We start from the raw sequence: 17,379 nt of genomic DNA, 5'->3' as shown, positions 1-17,379 counted from the left end.
CCGTCGCCTCTGAGTCATCTTTTTCTACTTCTTTCTGGAAAGTTCGGCGGCCAGTCTGACCTACTTTTTCCGTCGAGCGCGCGCGAGGGTGCGCAGCCACTAGGCAGGAATGGGCCCTGGAGACAGGCCTTTGTGTCCAGCTCTCCAACTTCCCCCTTCACTCTTCCACAGCCCTAGCCCGAACAGTGAACATGTCTTTTGTCCGGGTGCCCCACGGCACGCGGACAAAAGCACGTGTGACGTCTTCTTTCATTTCCTGCCTAGACTCTGCCATCAGACTCATCATCATCTGCTATCGGACTCATCCTCTCCCGCCCAAATTACCATCACGGTAAAGAGTCGAATGGGAGGCACTGTTGGGTACTGCAGCACATCCTTTCTATGAGAAGGACAGCGGCGGAACTATTTGAGAGGTGGAGGGTGGAGTGGTGGTGACGAGGGGCAAGGGAGATTTAGGTCCTCATTCCACATTACATGTTTTAGGTGTTTCCCCCTTCCCCCTCCTCTCCAGGCAGCACTGGACAGACGGACTGACAGGAAACCACGAAAACTCTTCAGAGCAAACGCACCTCGCTTCGTAAGAAAGAGGGCCCCGCCGGGGTGGCGGGGAATTCCTGTTTTTGCAGCTCGACAAGCTCTCCCCAAATGATCAGGCTAAACGCATGCTGTTACATTAAGCGGGGGGCCCCGTCTGCTCGTTCTGGTTTTCTCGCTTCATACATGTCGCTCGAAGTTCCGTTGCCCACGGTTGCATATACTAAGCAAGTTAGAATAAATGGGCCCCCTTCTCCTGCTGTCCGAATTGAGGCCCTGGGCTGCAGCCCCCTTAGCCCCCGCCCTTAATCCAGCGCTGCTTTCGGTGCCCTTGATAAAGGTGGATTTACTGTAAAAACCATCATGCATATTCTTGCTTATTTTTCTTATGTGTTTTTTAAAGCCACGCATATGAAATGAACGCATGAATTGTCTGCACTGCTTAAATTTTCCGCATACCATACTCCGCCGAGCCATGAATGGCCAAAGCATGGAAAGCAAGCCGCCGAACGATAGCCATTTTTAGAGCGCTTCTGCTCATTTATCTCGGAGTCTCTTTTCGAAAATATTCGTCAGCACGACCTATCGGACGTTTACCATAGTCGTTATCAGTGTCATTATACGATGAATTCCACAGTAGCACTACAAACGAAGGAAAGAACAAGCACGCGCATCATCTGCGGCGACCGGCAGGCGCCCGTCGGAGAGTGAAATCCGAGAATTGAGGAGGAAAGCGCGCGCGAGGAGGAGAGTGCCGCTACTTTCCAGAATATTGGGGGCGAGGAGTTACGGAGTCGCCATCTGTCGGAAGCGCAACCTTTGCGTAGTATGACGGATCACGCGGCGCGCTCCTCATAGGTTTCGCTTACGGCGCTAAATAAAAACACCACGCGGCAGCCCTCCTGGACATTTATGTAGGTACTCTCAAAATAAGGGAAGTTTTTGACTGTCGATATAATCATCTTGGGCAAACTGAAAGCACAGAATCGTTTACAGACGCTATTTCTTTACCGAATACGCACAGTGAACGCCAGTACGCGCGGTAGCCGCGATGGAGTCTCCCGAACCGGCTTCTTGCGTGAAAGGTATACGTAAACGCTGAGAGCAAACAATGTGAAATATGTTCTTATAGTGGGTTGTCTATGTAAACAAATGGGGCATAACAGAATGAAGCCTCATTGCAGCGATCGCACGGGTTCGCGGCGACCGACTGCGCGTCTGCATGCATGTCCGCGCACAATGTTTTGCTTTCGCTGCGAGCGCGTTTTCGCACCGTGCCGTGAGCTTTAGGCCGCAGCATATGAGCGTTTGACAGTAAACTAGCAACTATTGTTGCGAGGACGCTAGCAGAACTGTTCAAAAATAATTCCGTTATAGAGACTTCGACGCCTCCGGCGATTGTGATGTGCCGTCGCGATGACTCAATCTTTTTTTTTTTTTGTCTTATAAATTCTTCGACATTTCAATAATATTTCTAAAGTTGCGTCGCACTGTATGTTTATCGGTCTTCTCAGCGCGTGATTTCCCTCTGCAGTTTTTTTTTTTTTTGTAATCCAGTGCATTAATTCATAACACAAACATGACCATATGCCACGCCTTTCTTTATTGTGCGTCTTACCGCTCCCTTTCCATTCCAGTGAACTTGCCAGTATCTAGCATCAACAAGTTCATAGACCAAACAGTCATGACATTAGCCGGGCAGCCGGGCGCGGGCGAGCGTCTCAGTGCGCGTTTTCTGCTACTCACCGAACATCGCGCAGTCCCGGCGCCGTAGCAGAAACCTTCCTCACATCTGTGCTTGCTGCACACTCTAGTTGTAGCCGATGGCTGTCCGCCGGTTATAAGTTTCGCCAGCCAAGCTTCACGCAGCTCCTTGCCCTGCGGCTACGTGTGAATATGGCTGACACCGGGCTCCGTTGCGTACGTCCGGCCCTGCGGCACCGACCAGTAGCCTACCATGCTGAACGCCTGCAAAGACAGCCACTACCTATTATAGTACTTTCGAATGTTGTCAAGCAGACACCCAAGGCGGTAAAGCCTCACCACTTAATCAGAACCGGGGCGCAGGTGGGACCTTAAAACTTTCGTTTTCAGCTAGCTTCTGCGCTTCCGAAGCAGCCGACGCGGCCGCTGTGTCCACGTGCTCCCTCATGCCAGGTCACGCCGACGGTGGCGCCAGCTTCTCCAGTGGTTGAGCTCGCCCACAATAGGGGTTTTTACTGCGCTCAGTACAACGGCTCTCGTCTGGTATTTATGGCAGACGGCACGCAACAAATAAAGCACGCAGAGTGAAGAACTGTCGTATGTAACTGTCAGTTTGTGCAATGAGAAAACACAGGTCTCTGTTCTTGCGTGTTTGCAAGTTGCCAAGGTATGTTGAAGCTTCTACGACTAAAAGGTGAGTGGCATGGTTAGCGGAATCTCATCTCCGATGGCGAATAAGCGGAGACCGCACCAAATATGAGCGGTATTTCTGCATCAGAGAAGCTCAACAAGCACGCTTATTTCTTCGCTCTGAAATATTTATCACAGGGTCCTAAAGCGGCCTTGTTCTCAGCACCGACAAGAGCAGGCGTGGACACCACTTGTGGGCGAAGGACGCTTTGAAGAACAGTTACTCAAGCGCGATTGCGCCCATGTTGTGGACTAAAAAATGTTTACTAATGATATGGTAATTCGGAGCTTCCGCTCATAACTATATGATGCCCGAGAAAATAAGAGAGAACATTTTTCTTTTTTTTTTTTTTTTTGGGGGGGGGGGCTGTGATCACAGAACGTGATTATGACCGAAAACCTTCGGAGAGATAGCAACAAGCTGCGAATAAATCCTGCACAAATTGCGACGTCAAGATTTCTGTGCCGGCGCTTGTGATTAGTACAACACGTACGCGATCTCGTCCATGCTCAGATATGCTCGGTCACTGGATCTGGAAGTGGAAAGTTCCACGGCTGCTGCATTTTCTCTTTGGGGAAATTAGTTTTTAACATGACGCCCAGTAAAGCTTCCTTGCGTTTGCGTTCGCGTGCGTTAAACTAAATGTCTTGAAGCGGGTATGAACACGATGTTACCGGTGTTTTGGACAACATGGTCCACATACGTGCAAGGTGTGTCCCGCAGACAAACGCCATGAACCCCATTTACATGACGTGGAGCTCATGTTCACTAGCCGAGAAATTTTGGTGAGTGATACGATCTCTCGATGTTTGTTTTTTTTTTATTCTACCCTTGCCGCAGTGCTGCTTCTGTACCTGAATAATAAGCACCCGTCGTTAGTGCAGACTTATATCAAACAAATCCGCACGCTGCAATCTCTGCATATGCCGTTGTGATTTTTCTGCCGATGAATACATGTGACATCGCCGAATAAGTGCAATCTAAGTCGCCTCAAGAAGATTAATTGCCAATTTATTGATGGAAACGCGTACACTAGCCAACGAAGTCACCAAACACACGGGTTAATAAACGCGCGTGTTAGTGCTGTACCGCCGATGCAATTCTGCTGCATACGCCGATGAACTACCTTTCCCGCTGCAGTTAGTGCAATTTTAAATTCCCCAAGGGAGCTGCTTGGAAACGTACAAAGCTAAAGACTGACTAACTTTTCGGTACCTGTTATATTACTAGGGAGAGGTGCCACATGAAATATTTAAAGGCAGAGCAGCGCAACAATATCTAAGATGCCCTCGGGCGAAAAGAATAAAGCTGTTAAAGAAGCACTTCCTTGGTATCATTCCGATAAGATAAGACACAGCGTGATTTATACCCTTTACAAACAAGGCAGGGTGAAAACTTCGCAGCTCAAAAGAATCGACAAGAGTTATGCATGGAGCAACTAGCAACAGTTAAACATGTGCAAAGCCACGCATAAAATAGATGTAAGAACATGAAGTGCGCGACAGCTGGTGCGAGGATTTACCGCGCCACATGAAACCAACAATTTCAGTTCTTGCAAACTTCAGTAGCTTTAACATACAACGCAATGCGCTCGTGCAGTCATGCAGCCTAACCAGCGCAACGCGGTAAAGAAGCGGAAAACAATATGAGCGGCAAACAGCATTCCGAACTTTAGCGAAATGCCTTTAAACCTCATGCTGCACTGCAGACGAACTTCGTAGCTCACGCGTCTATGATCGAGTGAAAAAAAAAACACCGACGAGACAAAGGAAATGATGAGAACAAGAAATTTCCCTTCGAAGCGACGATTCATTTTTGCTACCGTTGCTCCCGCTGATGAGGCTTTGCCGGGAATGATTAGAACCGTATCGCCGGCACGTTTTCACCGGTATTTGAGCCCCCCACCCTGCAACAATTCTTATTCGACATTCCCTGAAGCTTTGGCCACCCCACACGTGCGAATGGTGTTGCCTATCTTGCTCTGAAAACGTGAATAAGACAGAGAAGCACGATCAACGACACAACAAACTACGGCGCGCGCCAGGTTCCTCTCCCGCGTGTTCTGCGCAAGGCCGCCACGAGTGGCGCGTCCGTCGGCGTGCACGGCGCGTATAGCCAATCAGAGCAAACAGCGCGACGTCTTCTGCATCAGCAGACGAAAAGCGCCTGACTCCGCACTTCGCGTTACTTCGCCCTTACTGACTGCGCATATGCCCTTGTCTGAAAGTAAACTCCAATATGTACGAGTTTCCTTTTAACAACAAATATGGACAAACTGCAGCGAAATACATCGCGAATGCGCAGAGCACGAAGACAACTTCCCAAAGCGTGTATAATACAGCGCGTAGTCTAAAACGGCCCGCGCCATCTGTGAGCAATTTGACCTTCTTTGAAGTTTAGCTTACCTTCCTCTGTGACACATGATCACGCAGCGCTTCGCTACCGTCTTTGCAGGTCACAAACAAAATGGCTCCACGCCAGCCTGCTTGTTTGTCGTCCGCTGCCTACACTCATCGAAACCACAGTGTGGAAAGTGCAGTTTTTATGCTACACTACAGCTATAAAGAATGGCTTCATGCAGGTGGGCGGAGCTACACTTTTCTACACCAAGTAAAAAAAAAAAGGGGGGGGAGCGACTTCCTACACTAACTACACTCGTGTAGCCAGTGTAGGAAAAATAAATGTAGTCCTCCCGTCTCGGCGAGTCGAACCAGCGCCTCCTCTAACTATAATGACTGTGACGTCGCTTCCTTTCCCATTGGAGGCTCCCTGGCTCATTTGAGAGCCAGAACCGCGGGGTGGCGCTCGCAACCGTACCGCTAAAGTCACGTGACTTTCGTCGGCACAGCTTGACACCCGTAAAGCAGGGTAAAGTAAGCAACTTAACCATACTTAACGCCGGCAGGTCGGGTCGGACTTGGTTAGAGTTACTGTATATGCTACCAAAGGTAGCAACCTTTGGTAGCATACACAGTAACTCTAGACTTGGTAGCTTCCGCACTCGCAGAAGGCGCAGGAGGCCGCGGTCTAGAGATGCCCGTGCTGATCGAAAACTGTCAAAACACTGGGCACAAAGGCGAGTTTTGGTTAGAAATGTGGCCTCTTGCATGGGCTGCGATGCGGAAATGGTGAGCGCCATGTGGTGCTGTTGCAAGGAACTGGGCGTGCCGCTTTAAGGCCTTTGAGATTTGCGAAAGGGGTTTGTGTTTTGAGTTTCCGCTTAACAGAACTACGTTTTCTCATACGTTAAAATTACGATCTCACGCTATCATGTCTCAAGGTTGTAAGTCGTACTGTATGATTTTTCTGACATATTTTACCTTGAGAAATTCCATTAGTTCAGTAACTTCCTTGCGCTACATGTAGGGCTTGCGTGGTTCGAAATGATTTTTGACAAAATGACGGTCGATGCGGGACGCCATGGCCGGATTTAGCTGTTTAGAATAGCTCAAGGAGACCTGGCCATCACAACACTAAGCAGCACAAGGAGGATTGGTAAAGAGTGCAATACAGCAAAATACAACCTTTCATCCTGCAGGTTCTAAAAATTAGATATGTGCTTAAAAATAGAGAGAAAAAGAAAGAATACTTCAAATCAGACGTGATCGTAACAGAGCGATATAGCAGTACAATATCATAGAATACTTGAAAAGTCCAACACATAAAACAGGACTGTATCACAGGCTTACAAATTCACTGCCAGTAGGCTCCTATGTTTAAATATGCTTCTCAGTTTGCTAAATGAAGTATTAATGAAGTCGATGTTCCTCTCATTGTACATAGTGTTCAGTATTCTGGGCAATAAGAACTGCAGCCTTTGTTTACCATAGTTTGTGTGGCACTTCAAAACGTTCTACTGTTCAGGCTTCCGTGCATTATGTGTGGTTACATATTCTACTAGCTTAGCTGACTTAAATCGTCATAATTAAATTGCGAGTTTGAACTGTTAGCATAGTTTATAACTGTGTGTTGAATGAACCAAAATAAGATTGAGCTTCTGAAAAAGGCCCACTATGTGCACAAGAAAGGAGCTTTGGATATTAGGCAGATTATTCCTTTATTGTAAACGTACAATGCTATTCACATTTTTTCCTGTTATAGTTCCCCAGACGAGAAGTCCGTAGTTAATTTGGGGTAGGAAGAGAGCATTGTACAGCATTATGTTGAGCGACTTAGGAAAATGGAGTGGTGACCCAGTATGCCCACGATTCTAAACTTACCAAAATATATTTAACATAGTCATCCCGAGTCATGTATTTCGCATAGAAACCTTTCAGCATATTTGCTGTTGGTAGGTCACTTATAATGAAAACAGTGCTTCCTTTCTTGTCCCTTTAGTATGTGTTGTTTTGGTTATGTCATCAGCTGTTTTTATGAAGACTTAACATTTTTTTTTATTGCAAAAGCAATACTGCTCCAGGTTTCCGCTCTTGGCCGTCGTCCCGGAGAATCCACCATTGACCTTTAGCGTGACCTATGTGTGACGTCATACCAGCTGTGGAAAAGCGGGGCCCCAACGCGGCTTGTCGCGCTCGTCCCAGCGAATCCTCCATGCTGCAGCTGCGCGCCGCTGCCGCGAGGGGCGCTCGCTGTACGTGACATCATGCCAGCTGTGGAAAAGCGGCCCCCCAAACTCGGCTCGTCGCGATCGTCCCAGCGAATCCTCCACGCGCCGCTGCCGTGGGGGAGGTGCTCACACTACGTGACGTCATGCCAGCTGTGGAAAAGCGGCCCCCCAACTCGGCTCGTCGCAGTCGTCCCAGCGAATCCTCCACGGTATGTCGGATGATGTGTATAAGGTGAAGCTGCAACGATGTGCTGCAGCTAAGAAGCGGTGGCGTGCGGAAGAAACGGATGAAGAGTGGGAACAACGTTTAGCTACATGGCGTGCATATTATACAGCCAGGCAAATGCGTTCAACATCTCTTGATCTCGGTACATCTACAAGTATCATGTATGCTCTCAATGCTGACGCGACTTTGGCGACACCTGATCGTTCGACAGCAAGCCTTATGGATGCTTTAAATGGCGACGAGACTGCATCTACACGTTCGATGAGCAGTATGGAACTCTACAACCTGAACAGAAGATTGCTTTCGCAATCGACTAGGCTTAGCCAAGCTAAGCCTCTGCCAATTTTTTAATTTATGCTGTTAAGAATGGCCATACGGGGTGGCAACGTGCCAGCTTTCAGCCCGCTGCACGTGTTTCAAGCCCACCAGTTCGGAGAACTGCGAAGAGCCGACAGCCACGAGGCGCGTGATCAACTCCGGAAATTGGTACTTGGCCGCACCACCCGGGACAAAGCAGTTCTACGAGGCCCTCTGACGTCGGCACTGAAAGCTGGGCAGTACCGAGAACTACGGATGACCGGCAGCCACGTGGCGCGCGGTCAGCTCAGGCATGTGGCACTCCGCCGCGCCACACCAGACGGAGCAGTTCTACGAAGCCCTCGGTCGTCGACTCCGGAGCCTTTGTGTGTATGGTTTCGCACCTGTGTGTTTGCGCGTGTTTGGGCGATAAACGATAGTGCGGAGCGGCGACAAGTTTACAATGCTTGGACGAACCTTCCCGACCATTCCTGCTCCGACCCACCTCATCCTCCAAGCCGGCACACCTCACCCTCCATTCCTGCTCCGTCCTCGTCCGAACGATGACGTCGAACTATGACACAAGCGGAGAGCTTATAAGCAGCGTTTGCCGGCTGCTAGGGTGTGCTCGTGTCGTGATCGTTGTCGGGAGCTGAGTGCTCTGTCATACTAGAAATGTACTAGTGAGCTGTGTGCTCGTAAACTGTTTGCTGTATGTTAGTTTTGCGGGCTCCATATGGGAGTCGCGCTGGGCTGCCAATGTATGTCCTGTTTTAAATGTAAATCCTGCAATTAAAGCCTGCTCGCCTAGTCCTGTCGTCCCAAGTTCATCTCTACAGCTACGTCTGCCAAATCCTACAATGCCAAGTAAAGCTAACCAGCAGTCATTACGTGCCACCACTTGTTCTGCACTTTTGTTGTATCTCCATTTAAAAATAGCCTGAATATATGTGATTTAACAAAAATACTCCTGGAGTAAGTTCTCTGCAGAAAACAATGAAAATGCTACACTTACTGCAACATCATCACTGCAAAAAGCAACTTTGGGAACCGTGACCACAAACATTAATTACCCTTTCCTTGGAAACTTAGGGCCCATGCGTGCGAGTTTTATTTGGTGAAAAACTTTGTGCAGTCTTTGTACAACAATTCATTATTACTTGTAGTCAGTGTTTAATAATGCAGTGATAAACACTTCTGCTAATGTAATTACTGAAATGTCGGGAGTGCAGGGCAATAGATTTCAGGAAAGGAAAAACCTGAGGAAATGGTACCTTTATTAAAGATCTCGGATGTGCACAAGGTCTTTTGTTGATATTGGTGAATCTGTGCAGTGAGAACAAATGAAGACAAAATGCTAACAATGCCTTAAAGATGAACATAATCACAAGTGATGCAAACCACTAGCTTGTGGAAACTAATGCACTAGTAAACCAAAGTATGCTTTAGTATCCCCCCCACCCTCCACGAAAACCTCCCCTTCCTCGTCCACCACCCCATCCAGAGCCTTGTTGTGATCCACCATTGTATCCTCCAGGCTGGTAGCTGCCTCTGCTGCCAAAGCCACCACGACTTCCACTGTCATAACCACCACGGCTCCCATAGCCATAGCCACCAGAGTTTCCATAACCAGTGCCACCCCCATTGCCATACCCATAGCCACGCCCACGGTTGTAGCTGCCTCCGAACCCAGAATACCCTCTGTTTTCATTTCCATAGCCACCTCTGAATCCTCCACGAAAACCTCCCCTGAAGCCACCCCTGAAATCATTCGAGTAGTCTCCTCCAGGACTGGTTCCTCCACCAACATTGCTCAATCGAGGCATCTTTCTGACGGGCTGTGCATTTCCACTGCAAAAAAAAAAAAAAAAAATGGGGGAGAGAGAGAGAGAGAAAAAAAACATTTTTCATTTATGTCAAACGTGAACCAAGAGCTCAAACACACCAACAACAAGAGGTAGCAAATTTTTCAATAGTGAAACCATGAGCATAAGATGAAATGTAAACAATGGAGCGAATCGTTTTCGTAGTTTGTGCAACCTAGCGTCAGCTTCAGAAACGCCTGCAATGAAGTTGTGAGCGTATGATTTCATGCCCTTCCACCAAGAAGCAGGTGTACCTGACGCAATGAGTACTTTGCATAGTTACCACCGGCATGCTAGTGACCATCTTGTCTAACCCTGTGTAGTTGGGTGCCCAAGAACACAAGTCAGCAATTCAACTCTCGCGAAGTTGTTCATGGCTTGCAGTGGCTCAAAATAGGCAGGCGCTTTCACCCAACTCCTCACCTCAAGTACCGTTCTTTACTACACGATCTTGCACTGCATGCGTGTCACGCTCAGGTGACCCAAGTCACCAACCGGTCGGGCGAGCTCGGGAACAATGGGGAGCGCTCCCCCCCCCCCCCCCCCCCCCCCCTTCGCCGTGCAAGCGGCGCTGTAGCTGGGGCAGCAATGGCGGCCATCCCGAGAGGGCCGCGGGCATGCACTCTGTGACACCGAGTACACCCATCACTTTTCTAGCGAAGCTGTTACTACAACTAGATGTGGTGGAATATCACACCAAATGTCGATAAAAATGACTGAGACAACCCCTGCAGCTAGCGCAATAAAATTTGGTGGGAATGTTATGTCAAGGGCACCAAGTGGGCAGCTAGAAGTAAGAGTGCACAGCTGAACGTTGTTATAACAAAGCTGGATCTGACATGAAAATACCTTCATTATATCCAATATTCCTTATAACATATATTTGCTACACAGGGACATTGGCAAGAAAATTTACATTTACCTCGTTATATACAATAATTCGTTATATCGAGGTTTGACTGTATGTAGACCAAAGTTCTGCTACTTGCACTTTAGAACTCTATAGGGTATTTCAAAACCATCAATATGAAACTTGATAAGAAGATCTATCAAATTGAAGAAATTTCATATTTGTAGGTGCTTTGGAAATCATCAGATTTGTGCTAATTGGGTTCAGGATGCCTGCCAGAGGACTAAAATGTTTGCTGTTTACGAACATAGAGGTCCCCTTGATTTGCCAGCGCTTCTGTGAACCAGTTCACGGCAGTGCACAAGAAGTTAAGAAATTGTGGAGCTAGTGTTCACAGCTACAGGTGCAGTGCAACACTAGAAACGAATGCCAATGTGCAGATACAATGTAGGAACGTTATACTTTTCCACCTCATGTGCACAGTCTGCTTTCGAGAGGTGGGGTACAAGGTGGGCTACAGCAGTTCCTGAACTGCAAGTATGGTCCGCTTCTGTTAGAGCAACATTCCACTTGTGGCAAAAACAAAAAATAACCGAGAAACGTGTAAAGGCCTGGAGCTGCATGGTCGATTCTTCCAATGACAGAAGTAGCAGTAAATACATGCTGCATGCCCAATCTGACAGCATTTTTCTAAAAGTAAAGTGCACCAGAGGACATCAGTGATTGAACTTGGCATGCCTTCGCTGTCGAAAATGCAGGCAAATAAAAACAGAAGAAAACCACTAGAACCGACATACAGTCGAACCCGACTATATCGAACCCGTTTACATCGAATTATTCCATATATCGAACAATTTCTGGACACGGTATAGTTACAATGAGTATATATAGCAAAAATTACGCATACATCGAACAAAACTAGTAGCGACTCCCGATTTATCGAACGTCAAGCGGCGGATAGTGCCCCCGGAAGTTGGCTTTCCCTCGCGGTGACGGGAAAACCCGGCGGCGCGGCTCCATCCAACCGCTCTCCCTACGTGACCGCGTTACCTCGGAGCCGCCGACACCCCCCTACAAAAAATGATCCTGGCCCGCCCGCCCGCAGCGCTTGCTCAGACAGCCAATCAGAGGCTCTTGTGCCCTCGTCGTGCAAGATGGCGAAAGTGCGAGTTGTCTCGCTGCTTATCTGATTCATTGTGTGCGCCTTCTCCCGCAGTGTTGCCGTGATGAAGCGGCAGAATTCGCATTTCGTCGTGAAGCTCGAAATCATAAACCGGGTCGAACGCGGTGAGAAGTCGGATGTCCCCGCAACGTACAAGATTCCGAGGTGCACTCTCGGCACGATCTTGAAGGGGGAAATTAGGGCTAGAGCGGCCTAACTCGCGACCCGGTGCCCGTAGTGCCCGTGGCGCTCGACGCGTACGCACGGCCGTGTACGAGTGGTTCATCCAAAATGGCTTCAGCCGTACCGACTTCCGCGTGCTCGGTGACGACTGTAAATTCTGATTAATGCGACTAAGCCGTTGCTGTTGTTGCCGAAGTTTGGTGCGAGCTGTCAGAATTTCTGGAAGCTGTTGACGAATCAACGGTGGACGAGTTTTTGAGCGCAAATGATGGTGTCACGACCACGGGAGAGCCCGGAAACGAAGACTACATTGCCGACATCGTGCCGAGCACAAGTGAAAATGGGCACAACGAGGATAGCAACGACCGTCTTTGGCCCACATCCTCCGAAGTGATTGGTGCGCTCGCACTAGTCCGGTGCTTCTGCGCGAATGCGGAATGTTGCGGCCTCAGCTGCTCTGACTCCTTAGACAACGTGGGGAAGTGCGTGCGTCGCAGGCAGCGAAATTGCCAAAGCAGAAGAAAATGCAGGACTATTTCGTGTGAAACTAAGCTAGTTTCATCAATAAAGTGATTTTATAAATGGTATGTGCTTTTATGACATCCAATTATTTAGCAGGCTTATATCGAATTATGCTCTATATCGAACTGATAGGCGTTTTTTGGCGAGTTCGATATAGCCGGGTTCGACTGTATAAACAGAGACATGTTTATACTGAGTGTCCCATGTAACTTGAGCCAAACATTAAAAATATGCAAATGCCACGTAGCTGGACAGAACCAAGGTAATGTTGTTTGCCGACACTTGGAGATACTCGGATTACTCAGTTTGTATTTGAAAATTTTGATATTTGCACACCCCTAATAATATTATTGGATAGGTAGATACGAATATGCAATAAATGCAGTGCTGGAAACAGTTTTAATATCAAATCATAATTAGTCAATCCGCACAGCATGTGCGCATCGCCAAAAAAAAGGGGGGGGGGAAGGGGGCGTGGGTGCCATTTTAGCATATACTTTGGCTCAGATGCACCTCACAGGCGCATTATAAATTGATTTTTTTTTTTTTTGCAGAAATACTGATCCATGAAGTGAGACATTTTTACTGATTAGTGCAAAAGGAGTTAGATTTAGAAAATGTCATTTCTGAAAAGTATACTTTTTTTTGCTATTTTCACTCTTAAACAAGGCAAGGCACAGCCTGATCACAATTAAAGCAACATGTTTCCAGATAAGTTTAAACAGGTGGTCCAGTTGCCATCTTCGATTATGACAATAATTACACATATTGCATGTTTTGAGGACAGAAAAGAAAACATGTACTTGAACGTATTCTTACGAAATATTTTTTGCATGACAGCATAAGAACACTGCTCCTGTAGCTTCTAAAAGCCCCTTTCAGTGAGGTTCGTCATTTCTCAACTTCAGGCACTTACTATAAAAAAGCTTTATCAATGCAAAAGAAAATTTCTATTTATATCGATTACAGCCCGAAAAACACGGCATTAATCATGACATATAATATCATATGATTAATGCCCTGTTTTTTCATTTCTTACTTGGCTAGATTTCCTACAGGCGCTATTACAAGCAAGCTTTACTGTACTTAAAGGGACAGTAAAGGCAAATATTAAGTCACGCTAAAGTGATAGATTAGTGCTCACAAATCTCTAAGGTGTCAATATCATTGCAAACAGAGCCTTAACAATCGAGAAAGTGAGGTAAATGCAGGACATGATTAGACTCCCCCGGGACATTCAAGCACTTGCCCGATGAAGAAAGCACTCCTCAGTTAAATTCTGTCACTAGTACTCAACCACTCATTGCAAAAAAACATCCTTGTAGTATAAGACGAAATAAAATGCTACTTGTCCAGTCCTATTTCATTTTTAGAAAAGAGAACTCATTGAAATTACCCTTGACAATGACGCGGGCAGTCAAAAGATTTCGTATTTGGTCAACTCCTCGTCGCCCATGTTTTCGCGTTTTGGTAGCTTCATCATCGCTTAGTGCTGTGCTAGTTTTGCTGGCTCGCGAAACTCGCATAAACTGCAAGTAGCAGAGAATTCAGCTTCCATGTGATGCTGCAGGATGCCCGAACGGTCTACGCCATTTGACCAAAAAGCAGCTGCAGCGGCGAATCCACCGCTCCGCTCCGTCTTGGCTCGGTACCACCGTCTGTCGAGCCGTTTTACTCACCGACGGCAGCAAAGGGTGGTGATGGCGTAAGCAACTGTCACCACTCCCCCTGTTCGGTGGTGGGAGATTTGAATTTCGAGTAACGTATTCGGATCCTTCAGATGCAATTTTCTCATAAACTAAATCTTTTCCCGGCACGAAACAAGCATTTTGAGGTTTCTGGAATGGCATTTAAACAGTCCACGTTGACTTAGTATTTGCCTTTAGTATCCCTTTAACTTAACCAATTTTTACCTTAAATCATGTATTAAGGTTATGCAAAGGAAGAATACTAAGCTAAATTGATGGATTATTTATTTAGAGTACCAGAATGTCAGTTGTATTATAACGAGAGCCCAAAAAGGTATGCTGGAAAGGATTTCAAAATAAAGATGAGTGCACATGCAACCATGAAATTCTCATACCAGCTTCCCATTATGTAAGGGATGAAAATCAGGAAAAAGCAGTTTTGACCTTAATTTTCCTAGTTAAAATTTCACTGAAAGAAACCATATTCCAATGTAAGCTTACCCAAATGACTCAGTGACATCTGCACCTTCTGTGCCAACTTCAATGGAGTCAAAGCGACAAAGCTTCTTGATAGTGCCAATTATCCTAGCCATATCATCTGGAGGTTGTGTTAGAAGCACTGGGTCATTGGCGACATCATTAATGACACTGTCCACGGCCAGTTGCAGAGAGACTATATGGGCAACAGCCTGGGGATCCATCTTCAGGTTGATCCTACAGCAACAAAAATAAATAAAATAAAAACTGAATCAGAATACAAATGCAATACACCTTAGGTAGTACTTAACACGTTAAAATATATATATATATATAGTGGATTCTCTTTAAATGGAACCTCAAGAGTCCAGGGAAATAAGTTGCTTATCACTATTTCCATTTACCATGAGGTTGAGCTCAAGGGTACGCAAGATGCTTTTTTGAAAGGGGCAGATGCTTTATTGCTAGGAGCAGATAATAGGTGAAGTAGATCTGATTACAAAGCCGATTCTTACAAACCTTATGCTTGCACACAGCCACTTACTGGAGCTAGTAGCACAAAAATTAATTAAATATAGTCATTTAGTAGCAACAAAAAGAAAAGGCTGCTTTAGTGACACAACCACTCTCGAAGTCATCAATAACTTTGATGCTCGCCTCCAGTGTGAGCACACTGTGTGTGTTTTTGTGCCACTATCAGAAACATTAAGCAAACTCAGAGCTCAGTGACATTGCCAACACAAAGAAACCACAGCAAGCCACGACCATGGTAGAGGCCACACTAACTCTGGAACCAACAAAAGCCAGCAAAAGCCGCCTTGACAAGAACATAACGAACAACCAAAAAAAAGGGGGGGGGGGGCAGGAAAGGCGCAAACAGTGCAATATTTCCTCTTAAAGGGCCCCTCACCAGGCCACACAGCAAACTTCGGTTATATGCTGGAAGTTGTTACGTGTCCTCTAGGGAGCGTTCTGCCGAAAAAAATCTTTAAATCGGCTCATTAATAGCAGAGATAGAAATATTTCAGTGCCCCCGAACCCATGATTTCAGGAAGCGAGCTCCACTGACCAACGAGACACTCTCTCCACTTGTCCCGTCTAGCCTCCGCAAGCGAAATTCCTTCCCTGCGTTCTCCCATACCGGACCTTGAGGATCGCGTGACGCATACGTCACGGGCCTTGCCTTAATTTTTTTCTCCTCGCTTTCTTTTTTTTTTTTTTTTTATTGGTGCTATGCACTTCCGCCGACGGCGTTGCATGCAAGATGTTGTGATTGTCTTGTTTCGCACAGCGCACAATTTTGCCCGCTGTGCATAAGGACACCTGACCAGCGGTATAATTCAGTGCTACACGAATACTGAGGTAGAACAAGCGAATCGCAGAGCATGATCCCGCGCTGGAACACGGTAGAAAATGGCATAGTTTTGGTACTTGCGCACATGACTGCACGACCGTGGGAACAAGCAGACGAAGCAGAAGTACATCTCTCTTGCTTCGGTGCGAAGTAAAACAAAAAACATGTAGACATTCCGTTTGTGTGTTTTATTATTGCTCTAAACTTCAATTCGTCAATTAAAGCAACAGATCACACAAATAACAGATGCTAGCTTGAATAATTCTTGAAGTCACACGTCACCACGAGCGACGTCACACTGCGGATACGAGTACGTAGGTGCAGGGACACAAGTACGTCACCGTCCGACTTGGAGCACGGTCACCGCGAGGGAAAGGGGAAATGATGTTCGCATTGAAATTTCAGACCTTTCCGCGGCGCGTAGCAACATAATTCTTTGCAAAAACGATTGTTAGCACGCATTGTATGCTCTGCACTTGTCAGCTCAATATGAACAGACCTGGTGAGAGGCCCTTTAAGAACACTGATGCAAAAGCTGAAAGATAGAGTGATTTATCCTTGTTAGACTTGCTGATTCCCGAGCTCAGACATGCTGATAGTGTGTAGACGGACTCGGATACGCTAGGCCTAGGTTTCCGTGGAAGGGACCTATCTCAGCACGGGTACGTGGCGAATGCTAAAATGTGTGTATTTGAGCCTCAGAACCTTCTATCAATTATTTTTTAGTATACTAGGGAAAGTGGAAGCACACGAATCGCCTCAGCTTTTTTTATCAGTACGATAATATCAATCAGCAGCCAGCTTTGAACTCAAGGTTTGTTCGAACACATCTGAACGACTTCTGGGTTTCGTGAAGACTCCACAACACTGCGACAATGGCAATAACTTGCACTCACCGGTTACATACAAACTACTAAAAAACGAGGTGTCCTCTGCGCGTGCATGGTTTCATTCAAGAATGTAGCTATCTGCCCAGTCAAAAGGGAAAATGCAAAAAACGAAAGCAATTTCAGTATCAAATATGCATGCATAAACAGGGCAGCTCATGCACCTTTATTCCATGCTGCGACACGAAATATACTTTAATGCCCCAAGATATAGCATTATTTAGGACAAGAGACTAGTACCAAGCTATGAAATTGTATAAAGCACTTAATATTCAGCAGCTGCTATCCTCCTTGCGTACTGAAACCAGAGCGGCACAAACGCAACCAGCGCAGTTTCCAGTGTGAGCCAGCGAACTGCAGCGAGAACCAGCG

At 46.7% G+C, this 17,379-nt stretch overlaps 1 protein-coding gene across 3 annotated transcripts in view; it reads right to left on the bottom strand.

Moving 5' to 3' along the window:
• Positions 1 to 9,279: 9,279 nt before the first annotated feature.
• mle (dosage compensation regulator mle) overlaps positions 9,280 to 17,379 on the bottom strand; it is a 126,787-nt gene continuing 118,687 nt past the window's right edge. For all 3 annotated transcript variants that reach the window (XM_050196377.3, XM_050196378.3, XM_050196379.3), the window contains 2 exons: positions 14,791 to 15,003; positions 9,280 to 9,870 (listed from right to left, as the gene is read on the bottom strand). In XM_050196377.3, the coding sequence (XP_050052334.1) occupies positions 9,465 to 9,870; positions 14,791 to 15,003 (619 nt within the window). In that variant the 3' untranslated portion in view covers positions 9,280 to 9,464. The remainder of the gene's footprint in view (positions 9,871 to 14,790; positions 15,004 to 17,379) is intronic.

This window comes from Dermacentor andersoni, chromosome 1 (genome assembly GCF_023375885.2).
Source record: "Dermacentor andersoni chromosome 1, qqDerAnde1_hic_scaffold, whole genome shotgun sequence".
NCBI classification, from domain to species: domain Eukaryota; kingdom Metazoa; phylum Arthropoda; class Arachnida; order Ixodida; family Ixodidae; genus Dermacentor; species Dermacentor andersoni.
Note: the sequence above shows the minus strand (reverse complement) of the source record. Positions and strands in the feature narration are given on the sequence as shown.